The sequence below is a fragment of the Rhagoletis pomonella genome, unplaced genomic scaffold, assembly GCF_013731165.1.
Source record: "Rhagoletis pomonella isolate Grant_MI unplaced genomic scaffold, Rhpom_1.0 Rhpom_scaffold_00008, whole genome shotgun sequence".
In the NCBI taxonomy this organism is placed as follows: domain Eukaryota; kingdom Metazoa; phylum Arthropoda; class Insecta; order Diptera; family Tephritidae; genus Rhagoletis; species Rhagoletis pomonella.
In genome coordinates this window covers 34465350-34479523 of record NW_023458562.1, presented here as the reverse complement: position 1 = coordinate 34479523, position 14174 = coordinate 34465350, and the positions used below count along the sequence as shown (strand labels likewise).

Here is a 14174-nt window from a genome sequence, read left to right as displayed (position 1 = left end):
TGCTTGTAATCTATCTGAACGTTTAAACTTACTTATGTGTCAGTGGTCCAACGATTGGATTGACTAATAACTGCACGAACGCTTTCGATGCGAATAAGATGCCCACTTCCACGGTCTCACCCACCAGCTCTTGATGTCGCTCTTCCAATTCGCGATAAAAGGTGATGTTATCTGCAAAAGTGAATAAATATCAGTTAGTTAGAAGTAAGGATTAAAGAAGTTGATTTTAGCTTGATATGAATGGGCACACATCGGATGCCACGATAAACCTTGGACATAAACGATTTGAATGTATCGTTATCTCTCCAGAGGTGACGTGAATAGGCCTCCAAAATCATGCGACTTCACCCCGATAGACTTTTTCATGTGGGATTTTCTGAACTCGCGGGTCTATGCTAATGATTCGACTGGTGTCATTAAATATAATAGGATGTATGTAACCCAGGCCGTCGCTCAAGCTCAGTGGTTGACATTTTTAGCGATTTTATAGTTCATATTTTATGGCATAAGGATGGCCTCTAAAATAAAATGGAACTCCCTTCATACCTCACACATAGCTTGTTTTATTTCACTTTCGCGGGTCGACCAGAGCTTCCGCTTGAGTAGAGGTCGTGTAATTTTCTGGGTTCGGTAATCTATGTAGTTCGAAAGACTACCCAGCGCTTTCGCTTTGGTTACATGTGTCTGTACTCTGGGACTATGTTAAATATTATTCTAAGCTGAGAACTCGAATTTAGTCGGTTGCTTTCTCAGAAGTTGCTCCTTCGGGTTCGATAGACAACCCAAAACTTCTCATATGGATTTATTAGCTTACATTCTTAGCCGAGTTTAAGTATCTTTGTAGTACCCTAATTCGTTCGACAGTCTAGAGCTTCACTTCCTTTAATTTATTATTCGTTTTTCGGCTAAAGGCGGCCCTCCATAGCATGTACGTATGTGTGCGTTTGAAAGAAAAATTGAATATATAAATTTTCACGCCAGCACCTACATAGCAACGCATGAAAACGTAAGAAAGTTGTATGCATTTTCACTTCTAAGCATAAATGTCGAACGCGCGCTCACGGATACGCATGCTATGGAGGTCCGCCTTAAGGGCATCTGTTATTCTATGTCCAGTAAACTGGAAAGCCTGCATGGTTACATTGTTGTCTTAATGGGCGGAGGAACACATTGTAGATCGAGGTCTCTGAAATTCAGGGAACCCATACACTGAACCCAATGGGGAGGGTTCGAAATATATTTGCGTTTTGTCGGACAGTCAGGCAACCCTGCGGGCACTAAAGTTCCACAAAATAAATTCCCATCTAGTACAAGACCGCGTCAATGTCATAAAAGCTCTTGGAGCCACGAATGAAGTTCTATTAGGAAGGGGACCGGGACATCAGAGACATGATGGCAACGAGAAGACCCTCTGCCTGGCGAAACTAGGAGTATTTCGTGGTTCGGAGGCCTTTTGGGAGCCCAACAAAGCACACATTAAGGAAATCATAAATAAGTGGGTGGAAAAATGTTCACCAGGCACTGGAGGAAATGTCCAGGGCAGACACAGGCCAAAAGATTTATCTGTCCTTTAAAAGAAGCTTTAATGAAACTACTTAATTTTTCCAGAGAGGACCTTAAAACTCTCACTGGGTACTACACTGAACACAGTTTCCTTCGTTACCACCTCAGCAAAAAGGAATCTTTCTGAAATAAATATTTGTAGCTGTTGTGAGTTGGACGTGGAAACGTCAAACCACATTCTTTGTGAATGTGCTGTTCTTGCTAGGCGCAGACTATCTCATTTGGGTGGTGATACACTTAAACCGTTTGAAATATGGAAGAAACCGCGTTTGGAAGGGCTGGGATAGATAAAAATCCTTCCTATATAGGGCGGAGGGTCAAACTCTTCTTTAATAGTATCGGTGCATACACAGATAAATGGCTCATGATAATGATTATTTGATTTCATATGATAAGAGAGCCTTAAGCGACGCCAGATTATCCTATTAAAATTTGGATCCGCATAGGAAAAGTCATTTGGGTTCTGAGTCTGAGTATCCCTGCTCCTTCTAGGTTTAAAGGGCATCCTGGATATATTTGTCCAACATCTTAGTCGAGCTAATATATTTTCTGAGTTTTGTACTTAGTTTAGTACGACGCGTAACCCAGACCATTCGCCTCAGTTTTATTGGACCCTATGCTCAGTACGGGTTGGGTGTTTTCCAAAGCCTGATAATATGGATAGATCGTTAGTCAACCAAAATGTTTGCTTTCGAATGGCGAGCAGTTACCGTCGAGAGAACGTATTTTTCTAAGCTCAATAACTTATTTCTGAGTACACTGCACCGTTTACGCTCTAGATTGATCTAGATTAATTAATTATCTAGTTTAGTAACACAGTTCGGATTGAGATTTTGTAGTCCTTACTCTCAGACAAAGATATTTATTTATACCTGGCAAGGTGGAAACCAAACAGAGGTCATCCTTTTGGTTGGAGCTTTCATTCAGAGTTTTGTTAAGTCTTTTTGGGAATTAGATCTTTAACTCCACGATCGACATATCTTCCTGCCAAACTAAATGTACTCCTATCCCGGTTTTTTGCTAAAAATTACGTCAATCGCACAGCATTTTTAACATATTTACATTTATATACTCGCAACTTAGCAAAAAAAAAAACGATTGCTTACTCTTTTTTATACCCAAGAAATGCTTACCTTCTGGACTCATCGTTACAACCTCCGCTGTTGGCAATGCCTCACCATTCGGGCCGCAGGGTGATTGGGTAGGTGGCGGTGGTGTGTGCGTGGTGAGTGGCGTACGCGGGTAACTATCGAGCGGTGCATCCGGATGGCGTATGTCGTACAGGAACTCAGGTATTATAGGAACTGAAAAAAAGAGGAAGCGCAGAGGTGAGAAAAAGAAGAATGCGAATTAGAAGAGAAAACGTTAAATGTCGCCTTACAGCATGTTGTCAATTAAGTTAGCATTATGTGTGTGTGTGTGTTTTGTTTTTGTTGTTGTTGCTCTGCGCGTGTGCACACTTTTAACAATTTGCAAGCAATTAAGTAAGGCGGCTGAAGTTTAGTCGCTTGGCACGTTGATGGTTTTAATGCGTTTAAAAGCTATTAAGGGCCATTTTAAATTGTATAGACAAGTTGTAAATTAATTGCAGTGTTGCTGCTACCACAGATTTTTTCGCTTGTTTTACTTTTTTTGTTTGTTGTTGGTTGTCGCTCTAGCGGATGACCGTCTAAGCCACAACGTTTGTTGGGTATTGTTCTGCACTGCAATTTGAGTGGCCTTGCGTAGACGAAGGCAATTTCAGTGAAGTCAAATTGAATTAGGCCAAACTCATAGTGATTGAGGTGATGGCGAGCGTATACAAGAGTAGTTAATTACTTTTAGTGGTTTTTCTTGAGTTTCTTTTTTGTAATTTAAAACTTTTGAAAAACATATGCATGTACTCGTATATACCTCTACATAAATTAGCACTTTGAATAACGATATTGGGAATCGAATTATGCAGACATTTTTACCTTATAGTTTCAAGAAAGGATTAATACATCGTGAACTAAGTAATTAGTTAAAAGCTGCTAACTGTAATAGAAATAACATTGTAGGGACGCAAGAATAACAAAAAAAAAATACGAGACACATAAGCTTAACTTTGGGTCCTACATTATGGATCAGTATGCTGTTTTTCTAGATCAGGCAATATTCCCAAAATAATTTCAGTTTGAGTTTGCATTGCGAATGAAAAAAAAAATATCAAACTTTAACATGGAAAATGTTACTCATACGCCATGTGCGAGTATGCACGAGTAGGCTCATGTACGATATGGCGTACTATGAGTAACATTATTTCCTGCTCCTATTTCATATAAAAAATTAGTGCACGTTTTCATTTTACCATTCACAACTTGTTTATTAATCCATCGATTTTCATGATTAGCAGCTTGATTTTTTTTTTGTAAAAGAACAGGCTTTAATACATATAAAAAAATACAAAAGATTTGTTTTTTTCCTTGTTAAAGTTTCAATTTTTTTTTATAAAAATTAAAATTTCTTGGAAAAATTACCTGTTCTGGAAAACCGGTATACGGATCCATAACACCGTGCGGCAGAAAATTTTAGACACAAAAAACTGAATATGTTTGCGAAACTATGGATAAATTATAGTCAAACTGCGTACTTGGTTTTTCTCCCTGACATCAGGATTTCTTTTAAGGACTTGGAGATTTTAAGAAATATGACTAATTCAAAAAATTATTTCAAAAATTCGGTGCAATGTAGAATAACAATAAGGGTATCATATAAAAGAAAAAATTCTGTAGAATCATAACAGAATAAATGCTTTGGTGCATTAGGACGAATGGGTATGGAAAATGTTCTTTACAAATTCTATCCTTAAATATCCTTGAAAATTTGCAATATTTATTTTTGAAAAAAAAAAATATTTTTTGAGGACTAATATACACACGGCCTCATCATCGAATTTTGTCTTGCAAACTTAATTAACTTAAAAAGATAAAATTTATTAAAAGCGCATTTTCAATACCTATTCGTCCTTGTAAACCAAAAAAATTTATTGTTCTAAATTCTACACAATTTCCTGTCTCATTTGGTACCCATATTGTTATTCTACATTGCATTGATCTTTTTTAAATAATTTTTTTAATTAATCATATCCTTATCAAGGTCCTTTGAAAAAAGATCCTGACGTCACAGTGAAAAACTAAAGACGCAATTTTACTATATTTGGCCCATGGACGAAAGTGAAGGAGATTTTGAATAACCTCGCTTTGATGCGTATTGTGGCTACATGATCGTTCACCGGGGTGCGCGACAGTACTCGGCGACGGAGTCTCTCTCCCACCACAAATCCAGCACCGAATTTGCGCCCCTTTACATGACACCTGTAGTAGACGTTTCTTTCCTTGCGTTGGCCAATGCATTTTTTTGATGGCGGTGATGTCAGCATGTGTCCTTACGAGGACATTAAAAAGCTGGGCAGAGGCACCTTTACCATTAAGGGTCCTGAATTTACAGGTGCATGCCTTCATATCATAGTTCTTTAAACGTTTGCCGTGGTCGTCATAAAAATGGGAGGTCCCATCCAAGGCTTTGTTATTTGTCTTTACTGGAAGGGGTTCTTACGTGGCGGGTGCCAAACCCATTGTTGAGAGGGTGGTGGTTTCTTAACCGAATACACGTTTATATAGGGAGCAGCTTGCTCCAAACAAACACCCGCTTGCAGCCGCACCTACTGGTGAACAGACTCTACGGACTTCAGTAAGACCTTAAACCGAATAAGGCGGGGGGTTGCCCCAACGAAGCTCGCTCTCTTTCTGCCGCTACCCAAGGCTCAACATGGATTGGTTACCGCATCTTGCACATGGATTGCTCACGTTGCCCTAAGGGCGCGATCGCGGACTCAAGCGTCGGCATTGAGTATAGCCGTGCAACTGTAACTGCATACCGGGACCAACGAGTGCAATGGGTATATACTTCTATGTACGGGTAACTGAACATTATTAGACAAGCATGCCTTACTGCGAGTCTGTGGATATATTCTTAACCCCCTATTGCGGATGTCTATTTGCACTCCAAAATTGGTCACGTGTTTGTAAGCAATTAGGTGTTATTTCGCTAAACAGTGCTGATGCAACTTAACACGGCAGCCGGAAAGTACATTCTTATTTATATACATAAATAGGCACATATGTATGTATATGCATATAAAAGCAGTCGTAGGCTCACTTTGAAGCAGCTCGCTTGCATAGTATACATCAACAAATGCATTCATCAAATAAACCACATTTCCGCAACGTGGTCGTTTATTGCAGTTTAGTTCACCAGACAACCATTTATACAAGTTATGAGTAGCTGTCGGCAGCTACAACGCAACCCTTGCTGACGTTTTATGTTGCTTGTGGCGGTAGATGCGATGTTGATGGCCTTGTCGAGGTGCTCTGGCGCCGGAAGTGGGTCGTTGTAAAAACTTTTACGAAATTCAATTTGTTATTTAGTAGCTCACTCACTTTGGCTATGCTTGCGCCCCTATGCCATGGGTTCTCGTGCTTCACAGGGTGCGCTGAAAATTCGTCATAAAATGCAAAATAAATTTCACTGGGTTTGTGTGTAGGAATGTATGTGTTAGAATATGTATGTTAGGGCGGGTCAATTTGTATGTTGGATTTTTTCGACTATAAGCGTATAGCATAGGAGGATTCTACGTGTAATTCTAAGCAAATTTACCAAAGAAACCATGGGTGTAAAATCAATTTAGAGTTTGCCAAATCGCGGAAATATGCTTCTTTTACTTAAAATTTTGCTGTAGTGTCGTAAAGAAGTGCTTAAATGAGTTTTGCACAGATATAAAAACAGTGGGAAAAACTCTTTTCATTGATATCTCATAAGTTTTCAAGTTTTTCTTAAACCAATCTGTGAAAAAAGTTAGAGAACAGCATAAAAATCTCATTATTACGATTCCGTTGATTTTTTTTGATATTTTTATACAAATTTTTTAAGCTTAAACTGTTTTGTTATCTAAGGTGATTTTTTGCAAAAAATACTGTTTTTATTCATACAAAATTCAAATTTTGGAGGTATTTTCAAATCGGTCCAGCTCACGTAAATCGTTATCTTTTTCCGAAATATTTCGATGAAAGTCTTAAAATATAATAGAGATTCCGGTGGAAAAACAGTACCCAGTTTTTTTTTTTGTATGGGGAGTGATGCAGTATATTAGAGTGGTCCAAAAAAATTAAGTTGGAATTTTAATGCCGGCACGCCCTTGGATTGTTCTATATCGAAAAAAATATACCCCTATTTTTTTTATTTTGGAATCAAAAAATATTTAGGGGTGCTCAAAGCACTCAAAGTTTTCCATGTATTTTATATGGAGAAAAAACGATTTTTCGTAGAAATGGTATACAACTCTTAAACATCAATATTTTTCAATCGGAAAACTGTGGTTCTCTTCAGGAGACTTCCAGTATTAATATCCAATTGTTTATTTAACTATTTTTTATGATTAAAGATTTTTCCATTGCATTTTCTAGTGGTTTTGGAGGACCTATAAGATATAGTTACTATGAAAGAAGGGTTAAAGAGACAATTGCGTATTATTACTGGGAATCTCCTGAAGATAAGAAAAGTTTTCCGATCGAAAACTGTTGATTTTAAAGAATTCTACACTATTTCTACGAAAAGTTGTTTTTCCCCCATATAAAATACATGGAAAACTTTGAACACTTTGAGCACTCCCTAAATATTTTTTGATTTCAAAATAAAAAAATAGGGGTATATTTTTTTTCGATATAGAACAATCCAAGGGGGTGCCGGCATTAAAAATCCGACCTTATTTTTTTACATACATTTTTGGACCACTTTAATGTATATGCATGCACTTTGTATTGAATTTTAGTTGTATGAAAAAAATTTTTCAAGGATAAGTAAAATATATGTTTTTTTTTTTTTATTTTAACAAGTAAAAGTACTTTCAAGTTGCTACAAAATAATTACATTTTTTTTCAAATTACAACCAAATTGAGACTCGGAACACAATTTCAGCTGAGATTGTTTTTTTTGACCAAATTTAGAAAGAAATCAGAATTTCAGACTGAAATTGAGGATCGTGCCCAAATTACGAAATTTGAGGGTCGTGGAAACGCTTTTATACAAAATTTAAGCACTTCTTTATGGCAGTACAGAAAAATGCTAACTAAAAGAAACCTATTTTCGCAATTTGCCAAACCCAAATTGATTTTAGATCCATGGTTTCTTCGGCAAATTTGCTTAGAATTACACGCAGAATGTTCCCATGCTATACGCCTATAGTCTAAAAAAATTGAACCGCCCTAATGTAGGTATAAGGAGAACGCACTAGCACGAGTAGGAAGTGTAGACAATTAATGCGCGTGTTGATGTCTTAATGCGCCCAGAATACTTGAGACTCAACACTAGTCAACCGCTAATACTACCCTCTTGTAGTTTGTTGGTTCGCGGCAATATTATTGGATTTACTGAATTTACGTAGATATAATTTGCCTCAAACACATCCTGACTCATGCATATTTGTTGTGCTAACTAATAGATTGAAATCATTACAAGTCAAGTTGTTACCTAGATTCTGAAGTGCCAATTGCGACAAATGCAATTAAATGCAGGGCGAATGTAGTTAATGCATGTGAAATATTTTGCAGGTTATTTTAAGTGTTACAGCTAATAAGTATGTGTTACCTATGTACATACAGTTGTTAGGGTGCTTCTCTATCCCCTTTGATAAACAAAATCTTATCCAAGACGGCAGCAAAGGCTGCCAGATTAACTCTATGAGTGAAATATGAAAAACCCGAAAGGGCACTGAAAGATATTTACAACTGGATGAGAAAAGTGTGACTCAAAATGAATTCTATGGATACGGACTTGTTACTTTTTAAAAGGAAGTACATGTGTATAAGATTCCAGCCCGATCTTCACCCAAATATTAAGGAAATAGACTCCTAAAATATTTTTTAAATATCTAGGACTTGTTATGGACAATTAATTGGCGCTCAGTGGAGCCAAACTGGAATATACTGTTCAAATTAACCCAGCAGTGAGATTAATGAAATCGCCACGCTAAATTTCTATCGCTAAAAATCTCCAAATGAATAATGCCTGTACCTAGAAATATACAACGCCTCCGGTGAAACAAAAATAACATATCCATATTGCGTACGATTTTATATTGAACCCCTTCCGCTTTCGCGTTTTATATATTTAGGCCCATAAGTTATCCATTAAGATATTTTTAGTCAAGACTACAGAGCCTTCATTTTGCAGTCGATTTGATTAAAAAAAATTTGACAAAAATTTATATCTATGTATATATATATATTTTAAAATTTTTACAAAAATTTTAGGTATGTAGTTTAGCCCATTAAATTTTAGTGTAATAGAGTGCTGAGAATGTACGTCGATTTTTAATATTTTTCTGCTGACAGTGCAAGGTTTTTTCTTCCACATTCGTGGAGTGCGGTCGAAATATTAGCAAAAAACAAAAAAAAAAAATCATCTCGATTTCTTAACCGCATGAAACTTGCACATTATTTTAATAAAATTTAATAGGCTATACAAAATGCGTACTTAAAATGTTTGTAAATACAACAATTCAATTTTTTCTTTTACAATTTTGCTACTTTCTCTGCACTTTGTGCGGAAAAATTGTATATACAAATAAGAATTAAAAAAACGGGCTCGACATGTCTCTTCTAAATCTTTAAAATGAAGGCCAAGGACTATTTTGAACAGTAAATTCTAGTTTGGTACAACTGTGGGACCTGGAGGTTGAATGTGGAAGAGAGGGTTAAGATGGCGTTTAAATAAATAAAAAATATTTGGTGTTTACACAATTGTATAAGTATTTGGCCGAGCTTCTCTTCCAATTTTTTGGTGCGTCTTGATGTTTTTTCAAAAATTTTTTTTTGGATCCAACCTTGGTCCTACGAGGTGGTATTACGCACTTCCAGTCACTCGGCTCCAGCCTTACATGCTTCATTGTTTAAACATGTAAGTACAGAATTGGACATGGCAATTAAATCGAAGCAATCTTGCAGTACAGCCAACATCATACTTCTCTATTACAGTGCACTGTGCAGCTTTCGGTAGATCACGACACAGCAGCATTGGCTTCTACTTTCTTCTCCTCACTGAAGGAAATAGCAGACTTAAAGACTAAGTAGTTAGTTAGTTTCTGCTTGGGTATAACAGAACAAGAGACACTGCGACCCGAAAGATCTTTTGTATCTCTTAAAGAGACAGTCCCTAGCCCAGTACGCTTAAGGCTAAAAGACTAGCAAATTGCCATAACTCGCTAAAAAGTGCAGTATTACTAGAGTTTAAGCCCAGGCAACCACTTTCTTGCTAACACAAATAACCAACTAATGGTCTTTCTGATCAACCAAGCTAACCGTGCCAGTTTTTCTTTCACCTGCTTTCAATTTTACATTTAAAAAACTTCCAAAAATTTGACTTTTGTTAGGCGCACATTTTATTGAACATAGCCTTCACACATCTCTTTGGTATTCACTACTACTTATGCCTTAAATTTTACAAAGTTCACTGAACGTATTGCTCAGCCCACTTAGTGTATCGTCCACACTACCGCAACCACTGACATTCGGGCCTACAGCCGTTAACAGACCCTTCTTCGGCAGGCTCGGCATAAATATGTGCAGCTGTTTTTTGGCATCGAAGACTCCCGTATCGTGTGGTCGCTTGTGTGACGCTTTCGTACCAAATGTGCCATATTCCATATCGGATGTTCGCGGTTTCGGAGGCTTAGCTTTTGTTGTTGTTGGTGGTGCTTGATTGGCTACACACTTTTCCGCCTCAGAGTATAGGCGAGCAGATGCTAACGGTCCCGCTAGCCGACGTACAGTCGCCGGACTGGTGCTGAGCGTACATAAATCAATATTGCGCACAGGGCGATTGAAACGCACGGGCACGCCTTCACGATCGAATATGATTGTGATGTGCTTAACGGGGTCTGAGGGTCGCGAGTGAGCAGCCGGTTGGTTGGCGGTGGCGGTAACGCAAGGACTTTGTTCCGCACGTATTCCACTCGTAGCGTTGCGCATATTTTTACGGGAACGTGATGGGACAGCAGGTGGCGGCGGTGCAGACGCTTGCGTTTGTGTGTTGGCAATGCGCATCCCCTTTTTGCTAATTTCATTAGGCCCCGGTGGCGCTTGCGATGGCATCAGCTTTACGTACGACTTTTTTGGGCGCTTCACCATATCAATGGTGTCTATGGGTTGAGCTTGTTGTGTATCGACACGCTTGCCAGCCAAATCCAACCAATTGAGCACACGCTCCGCCAAACGCTCATCCGCGTGCGAATTCGCTTGCGAAAGTGTCGATTGTAGATCTTGGAGTGAACTGTGACGGGAATACAGCTCGTAAAGTTCGTGAAGTGGTCCACGACGTACCGCGTGGTTGCTAAAGAAGAGCGTTGCACGCTTTTGATGGGTCCTAGAAGAGGCAGTCAATGATTTTGCTGTGAATTTCTGCTGCGTTTGTTGCGCTGAAATTGTCAACGCTGTGGTGGCCGGTGATGGTTCGACTTTAGCTGGCACTATTAGCAGCAAATCTGTGGTAGAGTCTTCTGAAAAACCGCACTGTCTATGATTTTGCCAATCGCTTGCGAAGTCGTATGAATACGAATGTTGTAGAGTGGCTGTGAATAAGTTGGAAATGTAAATGATATTTGTAAATAGTAGCTCGTCTCGTTTTTTGCATGAATCCTTACCATGCGCCTTATTTCTGCTACCGCTCACAGCCGATTTTGAGTACACACGACGCTGGTTCGGCTCGTAGTCCAATATGAAGTGACGTTGCGGACCCGCGCGACCTGTTTTCGGCGCCTCCAACCAAGTGGAACGCACGAAAAGCGGACGACTGGCAGATTCCCAAATCGTGGGTGCTTTCAGCATTTCCATGTTGAAACTTTTAATTTATACAATGATTATAATGATTATTCATGTGCCCATTAACTTGCTAAGTAGTTTTGTCAAATATGTAAGGAAAAAACAACTAAAAAAAAAACTTTTGCACGCGTTGTCTTGTGAGCTAACAGAGTTCGTAAGCGTTTTCTCTTCAAAGAGTTCGACTCAAATTGACTTCCGTGCAACGACTAAAACATTTAACAATATTCCGGCGGTCTCACTGTCACCATTCCTTTGACATTGTTCATGCGCCAAATAAAATTCCAAGACAAAATTTTCGTCCTGCAGGCATTCGAACAAGCGGCAACCAGCCTGTCAACCCTGCACATCAAACAAACTGCCTCACTGCGTCGCAACGTCAACATGAAAAAGTGTGACACATCAAATGCTGCTCGTCTTCAACTGCTTCGTCATTTCCTTCTTCTTTTGAATCCAATGCCAGGCCGCACTTCGCCTGCTTGAACCGCTACCAAGCAGAACAGCCAGCTAAACATATCTGCTTATGTTGCCGGCGTGATTCCTGTCTGGTTGCGCTTATGTTTACCACTACACTTCCCTTCTCTCCTATGCTCCAGCGAACTCACTACTCCTTAGCGACCAACAGACCAGTTCTATTGTTAGCGTTTGTTATTTTTTGTGGTAAAAGTGTCTCAGACACGCAAAGCATAGCGACTACTCAACTCAACGTCGATACTGGCTATAGACTTTTCCCATTAGGCGAAAAATTGTTAAAACCCACGTGGGCATAATAAGCGCACGTGGATTTCGAAGAAAATTGATAGGATCTTGCATCCGGTTGATAGTTTTACCTAACCGATTTATAGGAGTATATAACTTGACTCAGTGACACGTCCAGATTCCGCTTTCTGAGATTACCTTAACTAGATGCCCACGACCTTCATAAATACATAGAATAGTTTCGGTGGCTTTGTAGCGCTCTCTGTACTCTAAAACTAGTCTGAACTTAGCAATATGGGATTTGCAACCCCCATAACCCTCTTTTCCTACGCACATTTTTAAATTTTTTCATTAATTCCTGTAAGTTAAGTTGTAAGTGGCAAAAGTTCGTTTCGTATGTAAATTTCACTTACAAGTTATGGAGTTAACTCACGAAAACGTTTGTATTTAGCATGAGAAATTTATTCCAATGAATGTTCGTATCAGCGCAATTTAGTTAGCATAACAGCGAACACTCTTGCATGGCTAACTATCTTGGAATTTCCCCTCCGAAAAGGCTTAGCAGAAATTTCGTTCTAGATAGGACATTTTGCAAAGCCACTCGGAAGTGAGACCTGATCTCAAAATTTTATTAGAGTGGCTGATTTTGGCTTATACCTCCTTTGTTTGATGCCCAAAAAGATTGCAAAGACATCCATATCAGGATTTAAAAAAGCTTCGAAGTTTGGCTTTGCTGTCGGTCACAAGGCTAACTAGAACTTATTAAACCGCCGCTCTGGAGTCGCTTCTATGATGCATTCTTCTCTTAAGATTTTATGCCCAAAGCTTATAAAGTAGTGTTTTGATATGTTTTAATAAATTGGCAGCGCTGGATTACAGGCCAAACCGGTATCATTATGGATCTTTTTTTGTTTGCTTTGAGCGATAGCTACTTACAACTTAGACACGCAAGGCTCTTTGGTTGCAGAGGCTGCCTAAATGAAAGGTCACATTTGAGAAAGACGATTGAGGGAAGCTTATAGAGTCTGTGGCCTTCGGATTAGCGACTCATCGGCAGCATACAAGAGATATTTTTTAGATGGCTTTTAAGTATTACATTTTATTCAATTAAAATAAATTACAATTCATAGTCTTAAATATAGGTTTCAAAGTTTGTCTGAAATTTAAAAAATTTTGGCAAATTTTCAGCAAAATTTCAAACTTTTTAGTCAAAATGAAAAAAAAAAAAATCAATTTTAGTACAATAATGTGCTCTTTGCGTTACATCGCCAGCAAAAAAAAAAATAAAAAGCAACTTCAAGCCCGAATGGGCCTTAAAACTGCATAAAAGGTTGAAATTTTGTTGAAAATTGGTAAAATTTTCTAAATTTTAGATAAATTTTAAAACTTATGTAAAGTATATTTAACATTTTATATTAAAAAAACAAACTATATTTTTATAAAAAATTAACGATTTTTTTTATTAAAATATAAACATCTATTGTAAAAAAATTGTCTGTACACAAACTTTTATCAGAGGGTGTATATTATGAACCATATAAAAAAATTCGTATATGAGCCATTCTTTTTCATATCGGATACCAAATTTTGTGTCACATTTTCGATTCGCTTAAAATTTATGGGTTCTATACAAGCTAACACGTATTCGAGGAAATTTTTTAATTTTTTTCTTCGGAGATATGATCTGTCAAAGTTTGGATATTTTCGTGATTTTTCTGATTAATCATGTACTTCTTCAAATCGTTATATCTCGGGTTCTGCTCATCGTAGAGACTTCATCTTAACGCCGTTTTAACTGGCTTAACATTTCTACATATAAGATGGCCATGATTGTCCTAATTCTATCCAGAAATAATATAAGACTCAGGGGAGTACGGCGAACTATTTTTGGTTTGCTTATAAGGTGGTATGGTCTAATGTATTTAATAAAGAGTAATGAGGATTGTATCGGGGCGGAAAATGTCGGATGTATCCTGCTGACTTCCATATTCACTTGAAGAATCTAGCATAATGGCGATATCG

General features: G+C 38.1%; 2 protein-coding genes across 2 annotated transcripts in view; both read right to left on the bottom strand.

Moving 5' to 3' along the window:
- Positions 1–14174, bottom strand: part of LOC118744668 (synaptic vesicular amine transporter) — a 130645-nt gene that overhangs the window by 1785 nt on the left and 114686 nt on the right. Inside the window, 2 exon segments of the mRNA XM_036477843.1 lie at positions 33–171; positions 2697–2867. Of these exon segments, the coding sequence (XP_036333736.1) occupies positions 33–171; positions 2697–2867 (310 nt within the window).
- LOC118744669 lies at positions 9855–12142 on the bottom strand. The gene is made up of 2 exons (XM_036477844.1): positions 11279–12142; positions 9855–11206 (listed from the first exon to the last, which is right to left on the bottom strand). The coding sequence occupies exons 1-2, from the start codon at positions 11466–11468 to the stop codon at positions 10071–10073; spliced, it is 1326 nt and encodes a 441-aa protein (XP_036333737.1). The 5' UTR covers positions 11469–12142; the 3' UTR covers positions 9855–10070.